At 50.7% G+C, this 17,252-nt stretch overlaps 2 protein-coding genes across 2 annotated transcripts in view; one reads left to right on the forward strand and one right to left on the reverse strand.

The window, feature by feature from the left end:
- MED12L (mediator complex subunit 12L) overlaps positions 1 to 17,252 on the forward strand; it is a 68,486-nt gene that overhangs the window by 24,269 nt on the left and 26,965 nt on the right. Inside the window, 1 exon segment of the mRNA XM_068200074.1 lies at positions 11,403 to 11,421. Coding sequence (XP_068056175.1) covers positions 11,403 to 11,421 — 19 coding nt within the window.
- GPR87 (G protein-coupled receptor 87) lies at positions 6,674 to 8,322 on the reverse strand. Its single transcript, XM_068200054.1, has 2 exons — positions 8,289 to 8,322; positions 6,674 to 7,765 (listed from the first exon to the last, which is right to left on the reverse strand). Exons 1-2 carry the CDS (start codon positions 8,320 to 8,322, stop codon positions 6,735 to 6,737), a joined length of 1,065 nt encoding a protein of 354 aa, XP_068056155.1. The 3' UTR covers positions 6,674 to 6,734.

Raw genomic sequence — 17,252 nt, forward strand, 5'->3', positions numbered from 1 at the left:
GGAGCCGCTGCCGGGATGGATCAGCCGGGGAGCCGGTCCCGGGGATGGTCCTGCCCGCGGGGAGCCGGTCCCGGGAGGGATCAGCCGGGGAGCCGCTCCCGGGAGGGATCAGCCGGGGAGCCGGTCCCGGGGATGGTCCTGCCCGCGGGGAGCCGGTCCCGGGAGGGATCAGCCGGGGAGCCGCTCCCGGGAGGGATCAGCCGGGAAGCCGATGCCGGGATGGATCAGCCGGGGAGCCGGTCCCGGGGAGGGATCAGGCGGGGAGCCGGTCCCGGGGATGGTCCTGCCCGCGGGGAGCCGGTCCCGGGGAGGGATCAGCCGGGGAGCCACTGCCGGGATGGATCAGCCGGGGAGCCGCTCCCGGGAGGGATCAGCCGGGGAGCCGGTCCCGGGGATGGTCCTGCCCGCGGGGAGCCGGTCCCGGTCCTGCCCGCCCGCCGTGCCCGCGCCCCGCCGCTGCCCCAGCGCAGCCCTGCGAGGATTGCGGAGCAGAAAGGGGAAGGGCTGGCGAACCGGGCCGTGCCCCTGCCCGGCTGCGGCCGGGTTCTCAGCCCGCAGCTGGCCTGGCGCTGAGCGCCTTTCGGGAGAGACACAAGAGCAGCTGGCGCAGCAGCGAGAGGTCTGAACTGCTGGGATGGAGTTTGCTTTTCCTAAACTGTTCCCAGGGCTGGCTGCGACCTTTGCTGTGACGCATCCTGCCCCGAGAGCCGCAGCTCTGTGCATGGGAGGGTTTGAACTGGAGCCATGGGCTTGCGCTGTGCCTGCCTGGCCTGGGAGATGGATTCTGGGGATACATGATGGTGTTTGGCCGTTTCCTTTCTCTTCTTTTTTGTGTTATTCTTTTCTTTTAACCTTAAACACCTGCTTGGCTTCCTCCCTTCCTGTACCTCCCAAAGATTTTTTGGGAGTCTTTGAAATCAAGCACAGAATTAGCAGAAATGTGCGGTAATAGAAGAGCTAATATCTTCTCAGTGGATGTAGGAAAGGACTACATCTTGAGAGAGAGCTGAGGTTTGGAGAGATAAATTGAGGTTTAAATGTTTATTTTAAGTCTGTGAAATACGTACATTGTGTACCTTAGAACAAGTAAACATTTAGTGCAGGACTTGAGCTCTGCTTGAAAGTGTGTCACCTAAACCCTACAGAATATACACAATTCCTCACGGACTTTGCTTCTGTGAGGGTTTATCTGTGTAGAAGAAGGGCCCAAAGGCACGGGGAAACACATGTACCTTCTCCCTGCGTGTTGCTGCCATATCCACATCCGTTGTGTGGGGCCACTGTGAGTTACCCTGAACCTCTAGTCCCTTCCTTTCCCCAAATTTCATTGAATATCTCTCAGTGCAATATGGGGCCATCTTGAGAGGCAGAATTGTCTGCACATTCTCATCAGTACTCTTGCCCCTCTCTCTGTCCTGAGACTCACAGCTCAAAGCTGTAGTGGTCCATCCATGGCTTTGAGGTGATGGGTTTGGGTGTTGGCTTCATTGACAATTTTGTACTTTCCCCATGGATCAGGCAGAACAAATGGTCCACGAGGCTTCTCAGGTGCTCCCCAGAAGACACCAGTCAGCCAAGCTTTTCCTCTCTTCCCGTACACCCTATGGTCATTTCTTGAAGCAGGAATGGGAGGAGTGAATCAGAAAAGGCTTTTGTTTAAAAACCATGGGCTCTCTAAGACAGACAGGAGCATGAGAAGCCACAAAGAAGAGGCAGTGCAGTGTTCTCCAGTGAAAGATGCCAGTCTGTGATGGATGAAATGTTGCAGCACAGATAATTTTTTTGCAATGAGAAGTAAGCAGTTGTCCAGGGCAGAGGATTAAGGGCTTAAAGAGTGGGTGGTGTGCCTGAGCTCTGTGTACAGCTTCACCCCATTGGAATGACTCTGGCCAGCAGGACAAACCAAGGGGTTGCTCTGTTATACAAACATGGGTATTTTTCCAACATGCCAGCCAAACCCAGTGTTTAAGGATCTCAAGATATGGCTGCTGTTTCTAAAGGGTTAGAAAGTAGGCAGTGAGCATGGTCACTAGAAGGCCCTGCACTTTGCCATGCACTTTAGATGGCCTAAGAACAAACTGATAATGTATTTTACCCTTAGCCACACAAATCTGCTTCTTCCCCCAAATCCAAATTTCCCTACTGTCAGTTGTCTTATTAAGAGAAGCTGTTAACACTTTGTCTGAGCTGAGCTGAGGGCCTAAGAAGGGAATCCTTTTGCATGATCCTGCTGATGGACTTCTGTCTCAGAGGCAGAGAGGGGAGAGCACTGCTGGCGTGTCCCAGCAGGCCTGGTGACAAAAGGACTGGGGTGGTCTGGCTCTTCTCCTGGCTGGTGCCAGCAGTGCATGGGGGGTGGCAGCTCTGCTGTCTTTGCTGGCAGAAGTGGGGCTGATGGGTCCTGGCTTAAGTTCTGAATGCAGGATCTTAGAGCACCAAGCAATTGCCATGTGGAGGGGGTATCTGTGCCCACGGGTCTCACCTGTGCCCTTTCCAGACCTGCTGACAGAGCTGCCAGTGCCTCCAGCCCCACCAAACATGAAATCATGCAGATCGTAGGGTACCAGTGGCCAACTCTGGGAATTGCTAAAAGCAGGAGGAACAAAACAAATATTTTCCTAGGATAATCCCCCTAGAAGGCTAGCTAATTACAAAAGTATTGCAGGACTTCTCGTTGTGTTTTTACCCTGTCAAATCTGCCAGCAAATGTTTTCTGCTCAGTTTTGTTTGGATGACGGGCGGATGTCTGTGCATCCTCGTGGAACAGCCTTCTGAACCCTTACAAGGATTTGTCTGGAGCTCTTTCATCAAGCCCGTGTCCATGATCGGGTGGCACCACTGCTGCTCCCACCCTGATGCTTGGCCTTATGGGGTGGCAGGAGAGGGGTGCTGAGGGAGGGGACTGTGCTGCACTGAATTAGAAGATGCTTCATGTGGGATTTGATCAAGTAATTTCTCTTACTTGGTCAAAGTAGGCCTTCCTTGCAGATGGTTCTCTTGTCTTTCGAGCCACAGCAGTTTTTCTAGTTGTGCATTTGTACTTCAAAGACTGTCGACATAATTTTTGCCATTTCTCCTTTGTCTCTTTCTCAAAAGACAATTGTGTTTAAAGTACCTCATTTTCTGACTTCAGAATCATACATTCTACATCTGTAGCCTTTTCAGGAAATGGGTGACCCACGGTCACCTTTTGATTTCCTTTTGTGTGCAAGATAAACTCTCCTCAAAAACTGCACAAATAACTCCTTTATCTTTTCCACTTTTTTCTTTCCTTTTTTTTTTTCCTTTTACCTTTTTCTCTACTTCCTTTTTCTCATCCTTCCACCATTTCTGGTCACAAGGTTAATATCTAGTTGCAAGCATCTTGATCACAAGCCTAATATCTGGGTGAACACTTGGCATAGACGAGGACAAAAAACTTATCAGATGGTGTCTCTTCTGGGGAGCGTGAGGAGGACAAACCCATCCATCTGTCCCTGCAATTTTGTGTTGAATTCTCATCCCCAGTTAGATGCAAAATTGGGGTACCTTTTATACCTTAGTAACCCCTGATGTGCAAAGTTCTGTGGGTGGGACTGTAGTCAAACCCTCCGTTGTTTGTGGGTGCATTTTACAGAACGTGTTTACAGAACATATGTATAGGTAGGGGGTGGGTTTGGTTTACAGAGCATTTCTGGTTAACACAGACCACAAGACCTCCATCCGGTTTGGTGCCTGCACCGTGGGCTCCATGGCATGCTGAGTTTTGCATTTTCTTCACTGTTTTATGCTTCCAACCTGACCAAGCTGGGTGAACCTGTCACAGCCACTCTGCTTATCAGTGCTTTAATCCATCTCTGCTTAATCCATCTCGAGAGGCTGGTGGTTGCCAATGCAAAGACAGATTTGTAGACACTTGGGTTGGTTTAGTTTCCTTTTTCTGTGAAGCTGCACTGGTGGAAAGTCACAGGAAAGGTCATTAGCAGAAAAACCACAGAAGCAGAGTGCAAAATAAATGTGATGACAAAAGTCCTGCACCAGTAGTGATCTGGAGCCGGCTCTGAGTACAGATTCAAATCACATTTCTCCCACATTAATGCCCTGGCATGGAGAGCTCTGCCTTGGCTAGTCAATCAGAATATGTAAGATATAATTACATTTGAGTTACAAACACTGTAATGCAAATCTTCCTGAATGTAAAAAATCCCAAATGTTAATGAATTGTTCAATTGTTCAGGAATTGCTCCTTGCATTCTTGGGTCAGATCTGCTGTTGTGCTTCCACCAGAAAACTGTGTTTCCTCTTAAAAATGGGACTCTGGGATTGCACAGCCACAGTTTATATCCATGTCTGCCCTGACGTGGCTCTCTGAAAGGGCAGTGACAGGTCAGGGCCTGAGACTTTCCGTGCAACTTCCTTGTAGCTTTCTCTTTCAAGATGAGCTCTTAGAGACAAAAATTCCATGTCAAATCTGGATAAATTAAATATAGTTATGTGGTATTTGGGGATTGGGATATTATTGTAAAATTCATTTTTAGCCCTGGGAAAATACTCCACAAAGAGCATCTCCAAAGGGCTGTCATGAATGTGAGTGTGGGTACAGAGCAGTGGTCAGGATTGTCACAGACACACCCTGTCAAACAGAGTAAGCTGCTCTGGGGGTGCAGTGCAGTGCAGGGGCTGCTCCTGGCTGGCCTGTGTGCTGGGAGCGCACGGCTGTGCCTTCCCTTCTCAGATTTCACATGGATATCCCACTTCTGGGACACTTCCCAGAAACTACTGATTGCTTTATCCCTTTGGTCCCTGGACAGGGGCACTGTTCTTCAGGCTGTGCTCTGGAGGGCAGCATCCCATCACCTGAGTGTGGCTGCTTTGGGTAACAGATTTTTTGGTGGAAAGCTCTTATGAGGGATCAGCAGTAGTGTCTCTCCAAGGAGGAAACACCATGAAAATCCATCCTTTAGTTAAAAATTCGTGGCTAGTGAGAAAGGTGTGTGTGTGTGTGTGTGTGCATCCTGTCAAGAGGGCACACAGCACACTGTGGGGTGCAGGTGCCCACCTGGTTGTGTTTGCAGCCACCCCTGCACTGCATCAGCAGCTCCACCCTGTGCCAGGACCAACCCCAGACCCTGGTCTGCTGTCTCCTCACCTGCCTTTAGTGTCCTGTGGCTCGGGACCAACACGGATATTGCCCCTGAAATGGCGCTTTGGGCTTTGCTGGCCTTGTGTGGGAAGTCCACCATCCACCTGGGAAAAGGGCACTGTGAATTTAACACAGCAATTATCAGGCACAATTTAACAAGTCACAAACCCTTGGTGATTTACACTTGTAAAAGGGAGACCAGAAGCACTCAGCCTTGATTTGCTTTATAAGACCTGAGGGGACAGTCTTTGCTTGGGAATGTCTGCACACAGAACTGATCTTCCAGTCCTAAATACTATCATTCAGTTCCTTTTGGTGCTTGTCAGAATTTAAGCTATGCAACCCAGTCCCCAAGCTGGTTCTCTTAATATGGTTTTGTATGTGCTTGGACTGCTTAAGGGTGCAAGATGGCAGATTTGGTCCCAGAACTCATCTGGTGTGTGTGAACAGTTTTCTATGAAGCTGATTGGGAAACAGGGTTTATCTGTGGTATTTTAGCTATCTAAAGTATTTTTATTTAAAGTAGGATAAATACCCAAAGTATTCTGTCTTCCTTTCCAGAAATGTTCTCTCCTGATCATGTAAGTGGTTTCATAATACTTGCACTAATCCAAATATTATCATACTTACATTTCAACTTCTTAATTATTCATAAACCAAAATCTAAACCTAAACCAATAGTGTTAAAAAAAAATAGAAGAAAGAAACCCGTCTTTCAGTGGAAAGCTTGGTGAAAGATGTTCTCATGCAGAACTTAATCTTGTCATTTGAGTGCTGCATTTCCAGGGTTTTCCTGTCAACCCCTTTTTTAATTTTTTTTTTTTTTTTTGGTGTATTAAAAGGAAAGTCCTTCTGTGTGTAGGGCACTGGCCGACGGACTGTTGCCATCTCCTGCCTGTGCAGCTGCACTGCACTCTGGGCTGGCTGCGAGCACAGACTGCTCTGGCACCAGCCGGCCCCTGCCAGCCTGCCCTTACCAGCTTCCTTCGTTTTGGTCCCGCAGTTTTTGCTCTAAACAAATCGGATTTGATCCCCAGTGAGTCTGGCCAGACCGATCCACGTGGACACCACAGGCTGGAGAGGGCTCGGTGCCAGCCGTGGGTGAGATGGGGCTGCTGCACCGTGAGGGACACGGAGCTGCTGGGGCTGGTGGCACAGAGCCGTGTGGCACAGAGCCCCCCCTGCCCCGGGCACACGCAGGGTCCCCAGGGGCCTGTGCCACCTCCTCCCCTTCCCATCACCTGCTGCCGTCTGCCAGACCCTGGGGAAGCTGATTCCTCCCTGTGGGTCTGCTCTGAGGCCAGAGAGTCCATCCTGGCTGCGGCCTCCTGAGCTCAGGGCTGTTTTGTGAGCTGAGGCAGCCTCGTGCTGGTTTCTAAACCAACCAACCCACCCGCCAACCTGCCTACCTGCCAAAACAGCCCCCAGCCCCACGAGCAAGTCTGATCCCTGCGGGGACGGGATCTGAGCTGGATGTTGGTGAGCTGACACGGAAAAGCTGAACGTGTCTGCACGTCCCTCAATGAGCTTCCCTGGTCAGATATTAAAGAGACATTTTATTTACATGATATACAAGCACTCTCACAAGTCAGCAGAGTCTCTGTGGGTGCCTTCAGACATCAGTGTACTCGTGGTAGATGCGCACCTCTGATCTCCTGACGCTCTGGAGGGACCTGATGCTCTCGCTCCTGGTTCTCATGTTGGATTTCCTGAACAGCCTTCGTGAGAATGATCGACACATGAAAAAATAAATGATTGGATCCAGACAGACATTGCATGCGGACAGGAACAGCGTCATTTCCTTACAATAATACAAGATTCTATGTGCAGAGTCATCTAAAATTTTGTCCAGATGACTAAAAGTGAAGGGTATTCGGCACAAATGGTAGGGTAGAAAGCAGGTGAAGAACACAGCCACGACCACCCTTATGCTCTGGTTGTGCTTCCGCTTTCGGCTGGACGAGCTAATGAACTGTTTGCTGGATTTGTAGATGTACCTGGAAATGGCAATGTAGCACCCTATCAGCACGACCAGCACCACCACGAACATGCAGGTGTTGATGTAGATGACAGCCGAGTGCCACTTGACTCCCAGGGGAGACTTCAGCTTCAGGCAGTCGTCCACGTTTCTCTTGGTGGGGTAGCCGTTGGTGAGGATCAGGTTTGGCAGTGCCAGGAACGCCATCACCACCCAGACGCAGGCCGACAGGATCTTGGTGAAGGTGATGCTGTACATTCTGGAGTCTCCAAAGGGCTTCACCACCTTCAGGTAGCGGTCGATGCTGATGAGCCCCAGGAAGACGATGGTGGTGTACATGTTGGCGTAGAACAGCACTGTGGTGTAGCGGCAGAGGAAGGAGTTGAAGTGCCACGGCCCCAGCTGCGAGTCCTGGATTATCTTGAACGGGAACGTCAGCGTCATGAGCAGGTCTGCCACCACAATGTTCTTGAGGTAAAATATAAAGCTGGTTTTGTTCCTGATGTGGAAGAAGATCCACACTGCGAGCCCGTTGAGCAGGAGGCTGGCCAGGAAGATGACGAGGTACAGCACAGGCAGCACGATGGTGGTGAATTCGTCCTGCGCCGAGCGCCCGCGGGAGCTGGCGTTGGGCGAGCTGCTGTTCTCCGGGCTGAGGTGATTGTCTGTGGGAGTGAGGGAAACAACAGGCTAGAGCTTTCTGGTGTTTTACAGATGGGCCAGTTTAGAACTGCCCTCTCTCTAGGCACTCAGGCTGCTCGGGTAAACCGTAAATCAGAGCTGCATCTGGGCAGCTCTTGGCTTTCTTGACAGAATGTGACTTGTGAGCTGAGATGTTTGTCATGAGACAGGGCTCTGGAGAGACTCCTCAGGCATGTCAAAACGTGAATTTAAACTTAGTCTACTTAAATGTATTTAAAAATCACAGTCTCAGGGGGATTTTAAGATTTCATATATAAATGTTTGTGAAAAACTTATAAACTCTGCCATAAAATGACAGTGCATTTTGTTTCATGTTGTTTATGCTCTGACCTTCTCTGGTGAGGCAAACCAGGCTGGCTGTGGGCAGCGCTGGGCAGTGCTCAGACAGCCCGTGCTGGAATGACCAATTTCTTTCAAATGTTGGTAGGAACTGACAGTAATAAAATAAACACTTATCAATCACTTAGATTTCCATTGTTATTTTACCTGGCAGTTTTCCATAGGACAAATTGTACTCCATCCTTTGTGTTGCTGTAGGTTTTCAGCTGGAATGCTCTTCAGGAGTCCCACTGACAGCCGTGGATCTGGGATGCAGTGGGGTCTGTGCCAGGATGATGTTCTGGGGAAAAAAAATCCAAATTAAAACCAAAGGAAAATAGAAGAGCCCACCTTCTTGCCCCCTGCACGGAGAGGAGCCTTGTGAAAGGAGCTTTCTTTGGAATTCCCAGAGAAGGGCTGGCTGAGGTGGCTGAGGACTGGGTACTGCACAGTCCTTGTGTTGCCAGGTCTTCATTGCCTTCTTGCTCATTTCAGTGATGGATGACTGTGAGTAGATATTTTTTTAAATCATCACTCACTTCTTGAAGTAAAAAAGTTTTATCAGTAATTATGAGATATGTGTGTATGACTTCATAGTGTATCCCCCAAACTGGGGTGAAATGGTGGAAATGACAAGTTCCTGTTCCTTTTTCATAGAAACTGGCACACAAGGAACACTGAAACCTGCAGAAACTCACTAATGCCATGATGGCATCACAATGTTTGACATTGGTCAAAGGGATTTTGCCAATACCAGTTTGTAAGGCTGTGCTCCAAATTGTTCTTTCCTCAATCAGTATGCAAATGCAGCAACATTTCTGGGATTCATTTTTTGCTTACATGTTTTGATAGGAAAACTGGCAAAATGGTCCAGATCTCACCAATTCCACAAGACCTGACTGCTCTCATGGGAATGAAGAGAGGATGGGATTCCTGCAGCCGTTTTGCAGATCAGAACCTGTTTTAGGTGCCATCCCCATGTAGGAACTGTATTGTGTGGCACTAGATGGCACCAAAGCAAGTAATGGTGTGTGAAAGCATCAGCAAAAAACTTTAATTTGGGTACTTAAACCTTTTTATCAGTCTGGCTTCTTGGCTGGCACGGTTTGCTCTGACAGTGACAAGACTGTCAGGGTGTTGTAGGTGTTTTGTTTTCTGTGTGTCTGAGCAGCAGTAATCCATCATGTTTTGCTGTTGTTGAGGATTTGCAGCTTTCTTTTCTGCCCAGGAGGCAGAGATCAAAAGAGTACATGATTTTATGAAAAGATGCTTATCTAACTCCTTATGTAAATAAGGTGCTTATTTCCCTGCTTTTCTGAGTTTCTTTTAAGCCTGCATAATTCCTGGCCCCTGGAAAACTCCTTGTTCTCAGGCTCTTCAGGCAAGTGCTGTCCTAAACCCTCTGTGTGGAGAAGTCAGTGAGGTGTTGGATGTGCTGCCTGGGATTGGGGGCAGAGCAAGAGGTGCTGCTGTGTGCCCTGGGAATGCTGCAGCACTCCTGGGGCTGGGGATGCCTCTGTGTGCGTGGGCTGCACACGTGCTGCTGCTGCACTGCAGTGTCCCCGAGCCTGCAAAGCCATTCTTGCCGTGACTCCCACGCTGCCCTGCTGAGTTCTGCCCGGGGCAGCGGCCAGGGTGGAGCCCTGCCACATGTGTGCCTGATCAGGGGAGGTGTGCCCGCCCCAGGATTGCCCAGGGATGTCCAGGCCGCTGGGAAGCCATCCTGGGAGCTGTGTGCTGCTGTGCAGGCCAGCTAGGACCGAACCTTCGCAGGGACAGCTCTGTGTCTTCTTGTTCCTGATGGTTTTAATGTTAGACTATGTTCCAAAATATCTCAACAAGCTGTGGTTGGAAAAAGAAAGCAGCAAATTCTTCACCAGTGTAACCTGTGCCAGCTGGGCTTTGGCTCAGCACACCTGAGCTCAGCAGAGGCTCTGGTGTCTGCAGGGTGGAGAAGAGAGGCTACACCTGCAACTGCTTGCCCTCCTCACACACCAAAGGCTCTCCTGCAGCTCAAAGCTATAAAGGCTTGACCAAACAGGTCTGTGCAGAGCTGTGGGGCAGTGCTGGTGTGATGGAAGGTGGGATGCACAGCTGTGATCCTGCAGCACAGAGCTGGCTGTGTGATAGAAGGTGGGATGCACAGCTATGGTCCTGCTCAGACTCAGCAGTCTGAAGGTGTTGCCAGAGTTTTCTACCAAATTCTGTCAGGCTGAGGGGTGCTGTGGTGGGCAGAGCACTGAGAGCAGTGTGGCTTCATTATTTACATGCGGGGGCATCTGTACTCTGTAGCTTCATTCTTTCCAACAAAGCCTGCAATATTGCAGATTCCAGGAGTAGGAACAAATTTTATTATATGGAGAAATCATTCTTTTTCATGTGTTTTATTGCAACAGCAGATGAAGACTGTGTTCTGTTTGAAGAGTATTTCAGGGTACTTGGTACATGCTCACTGACTGTGTACTCTAGTTGTGGATTTTTTACTTGTCTGAATACAGTATTTTCATGCTTGGCAGGGCTGGCTTTCCTCTCCTTGTCCAGTTTTCTGGACACTTTCCTCACCAGTTTTATCGTAAACAGCTGTCTCAGTCTGCTATACAAATGTATTCTGCTTGGAAGGCTTTGAAGATGCACTAGAAGCTGCTTCTTTATCCAGGCAGCTTTGTAAACCAGAACACATTTTACTTCTTGTAGCTTCTGTACTTTGTCTGTGGTTGATGAGATAATCTCTTGCTGCTGATGTGGACAGACTGGTTTATGTGCATGACTGATGTAACCTCAGAGAAGAAATGAAATAATAGACTGCATGGCAGCCTTCAGTGACAGCTGGATAGGGAATGACTGCAGAGTTTTTCTAGTGACTAAGGCTTGAAGTTACCTTCCTTATATATATACACAAAAATTGTATATCCCCAAATCTAATATTTTTTTCATCTTATTTAAAACTTTTTAGAATTAGAAAACTCTCTTTGTGACCTACACTAACAATTCTAGGTCACGGGGCTGCAGAGTCTTAAGTAATGGTTTTCATTTGAGCCTGTAACTTGTTGATGTCTGCCTCCTTGCCTTCTGCTGCATTCATCACCATAAGGTTGGGTAAATGCCAGGGTTAATGCAGCAATAGACATGTGAGGCAGATATTGAACCTGCCGTAGGCTGCCTGCAATGCTGTTCTTTTCTGTTGCCCATCAGACCCAAATCACAGAGTTGTTTGTAAAGATTTAGGGGGAAAAGGCACTGGTGCAGGGTAAGAGCGTGTGTGCACGAAGCTGCTGCAGGCAGACATGAGCCTGTGCCACTTGTCTCTGTGTCACCCCACAGCTGTCCCGTGTCCCCTGAGCCTGCTCCCGCCCCATGCTCCCTGAGCAAGCCTCCCTGTTCTCGTTTGCCCTGCTGCATCTCTTGCTTTGTCTGAGTGTTATCTCTTGCTCACTACAAGCCCGGCCCCAGTAGCCATGGCACTGCCACCTTTCCCTTCCTTGGAGGCTTCTGTCAAAAAAGGTCCATCTCCCTTTTGGTGAAGGAATATGTTAATGTGCTGGTAATGCACAGTGGAAGAACCTGAAATTCCTGTTTGGATAGGTGCCTACCTCGGAGAGCTGCCCTTCTTGCTGTCTTGGGCTTTGCACACTCTAATGGTTCTGGTGTTTTTGTAGCCAGCGCATCCTGGTGCTGGCCTGCCTGGGCTGGGTGGGAGCTCCTGGGGTCTCCCCGTGCTCTGAGCAGTGCTGGAGCCCCTGTGCACCCCGTGCTGCTGGCAGAGCATGGGGGTGTCACACCTAAAGCTGGCACAGGTCCCTTCCTCAGGGGGAGAGGGTGAGAGCAGCCCTGTGCCCCCCATCCTGGCAGTGAGGCCACCTTGGCTGGCTCCAAGTGCCAGCAGCGCTGCCCTGCTCAACCAGCCATGCTGCAGAGAGCCTGAAAGGAAGGACTGGGCTAAAACTGTCCCCAGCTCTGGCTCATGGTGCCCCTCTTCTTAGTCCTAGCCAGAAACAGGAACCTGCATCTGCTCAGAAAGCTGCTCGTCTGCTCCAGCATCTGGCACAACACCCCCTTCTGTGTTTCAGGTTCCTCCTTGAAGTTCCTCTCGTGTCCAACCTGGCTCTCCTCTCACATGTCTCGGGGCAGCATCCTGCCCCGGGGAAGCTGCTGTGCAGCTGGCTTCCCTCTGCCTTCGGCTGCTGTCTCCAGACTCCTGTCCTGCCCTGTCCATTTGCCTTCAGCAGAGATGGGAAGGGCAGTGGCCAGGGTGCACCCCTGCCCGGGCCCGAGCTGGCATCCACGCTGGGATGCACAAGGGAGCAGCCCTTCCTTGGCTCTGTGCTGGGACATGCTGTGGCAGGGACCAGTGTCCCAGCCTTGCTCTGCCAAGAGAAAAGTCACCTGTGACCTGTAGAGCCCCCACACAGGCACTGACAGCACGGCTCAGTGCTCCTCTGTGACAGCTGGGAGTGCCATGGGCCGTGCCAGTGCCCGGGCTGTGCCAGTGCCCAGCCTGGCTGTGCCTGGTGTCAAGGCAGCCCCTGCATGTGCTCAGTCTTTGCCTGTGCTGCAGCTGAAACCTCACAGCCTGTCTGCACCTGTAGCTTGTTGTTGTATGCTTGCACTGGGGGTAGCAAAACCCTGGAGTAAGCATTCAGTAATACCATCTAATATGTAAAATTCTCATTTTGGGGGAATATGCCCCTAGGACTGCAGGATTTCCTCACTTTAAAAAGAAAGAGTTTTTCTAGAAATAGAAATACTTGGGCAAATCTAACTTTCTCAAGGCCACTTTTGGAATATTTTGTCCAAATGTAATCATTGATTTTTTTTTCTCAAGTGAATTATTACGACTCAATGGTCCCTGTGTGACACAGCTGACATGACATGTTGCCTGAGCTAACAAGTTTTTTCTTTTTTCTGTGTTTTGGAGTTCTCCTTGCTAAAAGTTAATGGTTTATATTACCTACTTTGAATTGGATTTTCTATGCAGAGTTTGCAAGATCTAGTAACTGTTGTTAATTGTTACAGTAAGACTGTTTTTGAGGTTATTTGCAGAACCTAAAGCCACTTGAATTCCCTTTCCCCTTGCACAGGCACCGTAGCTCCCAGGCGATGCTGCTGGAGCTCCCCAGTTGTGTGCTGCATTAATGACCACCACGTGCACTGTCCGTGGCCAAAGGCAGGAGCTGGTGGCCAATGGCCCTCAGTGGTCACTGTGAGTCTGGTCAGCTGCACTGGGCTGTGCTCCTGTCTGGAGGGGCCCAGCACTGCAGGGAGGACGTGGGCTTGGAGAATCCCAGCAAGGCACAGCTCCCAAGGGCTGCAGCGGCTTTGCACGGGAAGCTGAGAGGGCTGCCAACAGAACTGGCATCACCTGGGCAGCAGGTGAGCAGCTGCTCTCGGTGCAAGAGAAGCTGGGTTGCAATTGCTGGCTGCTTTTTGAGGGGGATAAAAAAAAGGAGAGCTCAACACCGTGGTTGGCAGGGCTGGGATAATGAGTATTTTTTCAGTAAGGCAGCCTCTAATTAGCAAGGAGGAAAGGGACTCTGGAATGTTTCCTTTGCTTCTTTCTAGAAGATGCTGCTGTTGGTTGTGGCTGCACAAACCTGCTGGCAGTGTGAGCTGTCTGGGCCCTGCAGAGAGGCTTTCCTTGGGCCCCACTGAGGATTCACTACTTCAGGTGCAGCCCCTGTGCACAGTCACGGGTAGGGAAGGGTCCCAAAGCTCCTGTGCAGGTGAGCAGGGGGGTCCTTGTTGCTGCCACATGGCTGTGCCATGCTGGCTGTGCCATGTGCCATGCCACTGGTGCCTGTGCCATGTCACTGGTGCCATGTGCCTGTGCATGTCACTGGTGCCTGTGCCATGTCACAGGTGCCATGTCATGAGTGCCACGTGCCTGTGCCCTGTCACATGTCACTCTGTGCCCATGTCATTGCCATGCTCTGCAGCCCAGCAGCAAAGGCCACGGCTGAGGGGGCTGGGCTTGAGTCAGAGATTTTTATGGAGAAGATCAGCTTTTAGGTTTGATTATTTGTACTGCACAGTGAAAAACATTAAGTAAAAATTTCAAAAAGACACTTTAAAAAGAATCAAGATGTCTGGGGCACAAACACAAAAATACAATGTGTAATTGGTAGCATTGCACCTTCATCTGTTGGACCTGTGTCTGTTGTGTCTCTATCACATCCCTCAGGGGCCACTGCAAGAAAATATATTGGGAAATTAAATAATTATTGGTATGTGCACATAGCCAGTGCCATTTAAGTCTTTCAGTAACTCCAGTCTGTCTTTCAGGCATTTTTCTTGGTGGTGAAGCAATTTCTATTGATTTTTTGGTATGCAATCCTAATTCACATCACAGAAGCACCAAAATTCCTTGTGTGCCTGTGCCAGGAGGTTTCTCTGGGCTCCAGTACATCCTGCTGCCACACGGAGCTCTGTTTGCTACTTGCAGCAGCACCACTGCTTGAAAGAGGAAGGAAAAGGACACGGGGATTTTAGGGAGAAGTCCAGCCTGGTGCAACGGCATTTTTTCATGCACAGCCCGGAGAGTTCCCTGCCCCCTCTCGGGATGTGCAGGCTGCTGGCCCTGGGCAGGGCATCAGGCACAGCTGCGAGAGCTGCTGCTCCTCCTGCCGCCCAGCTCTGGGCTCCTGTCACAGCGCCTGCTGCTGCAGGGAGGGTGATACAGGCTGATCCTAGTCCAGTTGATGCTGCTCAGCATCAGTCGTCCCTTTGGCATGCCACTGCCATTTTCCTGAGGAAGAGCCAGGAGCAGAGGTTGCTGCAGTACCTCATGTGAGCTTCACTGCTGGTCAGAAGTGGAAACCCGACTTCTGACAATCGACAGAGCAATGTTTGAATTAATTTAAGATGTTAAGGTAATTTTTCCTGTTGGAAAGGATTAAGACTGCTGAAATGTAGGAGTGGATCTTGCCTCCTTCCTCTAGAGTTTTCCTGGCAGCCCTGGGGTTGGTGTCTGCTGCAGCCTGGGCTCCTGTGGAGCTGACCGCTGTGCAGAGGCTCTGGAGCTCACGGTGTGTGTCAGGTGTGTTTTCACCCAGCCCCAAACTGTTGGCAAGACTGCACAGCTCGAGTTCAATGCTGTAGTCGGACCACAGGGGGCTTGCCTGGCTTCTCCTGGCGCTCACTGGATCAAAGAGGAGGTTCTTTTTGAAGGGACTGGTCATAAAGCGAGGAGAAGGAGCATTCCCTGTCCCTGGCTGCTGGCCTGTCTCATGCAGGGCTCTGTGCCGAGGGGAGTGGGAAGGAGCCTGTGGCCTCTGAAGCGCTGCATTGCTGTGAAGCAGTCTGGACGGTGCCCTGCTGCCCCGTCCCGGTGCTCCTGTCCCGTTTAGCGGTGCTGCCCTGGATGTTCCCAGCTCGGCCACCCTCCCGGGATCCGTGGGGCCGGGGGACTCCGCGGTGCGGGCTCTGCAGCCGGGCGCGGTGCGGGCAGCGCAGACGGGCCGTGGTGCCGGTGCCAGGCGAGCCGGAGCCCGCTGCCCCCTGCCCGCGGGGCTCCGCAGCCCGGCACGGACCGAGGGTGGGACACGGCGGGGCTGGACGGGCACGGCCGGGGGAGGAGGGCTCACGGCGGATGCTGCTGAGAATGGGCAGTTTTCTCTCCCACCCCCGAGTGCAAACACACGGTTTCCGTGTGTGAGATCCCTCACACCTCTCCCCGCTGCCCCTCGGGCCGCTCCTCGGCGAGGGGCTGTCCCAGGTGCTGCCGTGCCTCCTCCCCACGCAGCGGGGAGGCAGGAGAGGCTCCGTGCGCTGCCTCGGGGCTGCTGGCCCACCCACAGGAGAGGAGGGGAAGATTCTCCTGACCAGAAAAGTGCTGGTGACTGCCATGCTCAGGGCCAGTGCCTGCGAGTGAATCAGCGACATCACCCAAAGGTTGCCTGGGTTTCCGGGTTTCCCTTTCTAAAGAGGGTCTCAGAATTCTTTAAAAAGATGGAAATAAGTGTGAAATGCTGCCAGTTTCCAGATGGAGCACGCGGGAGTGCCTGCAGACCCCACAGTGCACTAACAAGTAATTTTTAACAAACCCTCGAATTGTGCTGCTGCTCCCAGTGCTCTGTAACCGAGAACAACCTCTTCAATATGAAATCTCCCTAAAAGACAGAGGTTTTTGCAAGCAACTCAGATATTTCCCAAGCTGTGAGACTCATCAGATCTAGTCTGCTCATTCAGAGCTATGTGGTTTTTCCAGTGAACCTGACAAGTTTTAACATGACTTGAATGAAGTACGAGTGAAGAGAACATTTATTCTGTTCATAGAGTGAAGAGAGCTCAAGTTTGGTTTCCCATACTGAAAGAGGTGAAAGGGAATAGAGTACAAACCCTTTTAAAGCAAATTCAGATATTGTAGTTACTGAATCTTACTTTATATGAGTTAAGCTCTGTCAGGATGTGAGTTCCTGAAGCAATGGACCCACCTGCACTCTGAGTCGTATCTTGGAAGGATTAGTAGAAACTGAACTTTTTTTGCCACCATGAATACTATGTATGAGTGAATAAAAGGTGGGTAAAGGCATGCTATTTTGAGAACTTTTCACTCTTTGAATTGATCTGACATTCAGTTTATGATTCCAAGTCTGGTTTTCAGCAATTATATCTTAATTCCTGTTTTTTCAGCCAAGGGTGAGAAGGTGCTAGCAGACTCACTGAACAACTTATCGAATGCTTTTCGGATGGTCAGAGCTCACTTACCTGTCACCATCGTCGCCTTCCGCTCGTCTCGGAGCTGCATCCCCAAAGTGCCTCAGACTCCTGCAGAACACATCCTGGAGCTACAGTAGGCAGGAGAGTATTTCCTGGGACAGGGCAGCCGAACGAACCATGTCTGGCAGCAGGATTTTTGGGCTTCCGATGGCTTTTTTTTTGGTGATACCTGATCAGAGAGTCAAAATTCCCCTGGCCAGGAGCAACTGGAGCAACTGGCTTTCTCATTCCTGGGAATGACTCACATGCCAGGGTAGGTGAGTGCGCTCCGCTCACTTCCTGGCTCCGGAGCAGCTGGGGCGCCCAGGACGCAGACAGTGATTCACCTGGGAGGTGGGTTCGTGCTGGGGAAGGCTGCAGAGCCTGCAGGGTGCTCACTGCTGCCCTGCCTCTGCCTCCCGGGGCATGCAGTGTCTG

This window comes from Anomalospiza imberbis, chromosome 10 (assembly GCF_031753505.1).
Source record: "Anomalospiza imberbis isolate Cuckoo-Finch-1a 21T00152 chromosome 10, ASM3175350v1, whole genome shotgun sequence".
NCBI lineage: Eukaryota > Metazoa > Chordata > Aves > Passeriformes > Viduidae > Anomalospiza > Anomalospiza imberbis.

Bases quoted from the DNA above. Each gene is read 5' to 3' on its own strand.
- GPR87 (XM_068200054.1), bottom strand. From the start codon at position 8,322: ATGGAGTACAATTTGTCCTATGGAAAACTGCCAG. The intron at 7,766-8,288 runs GTAAAATAACAA...TCACTCCCACAG, and splicing joins GTCCTATGGAAAACTGCCAG to ACAATCACCTCAGCCCGGAG.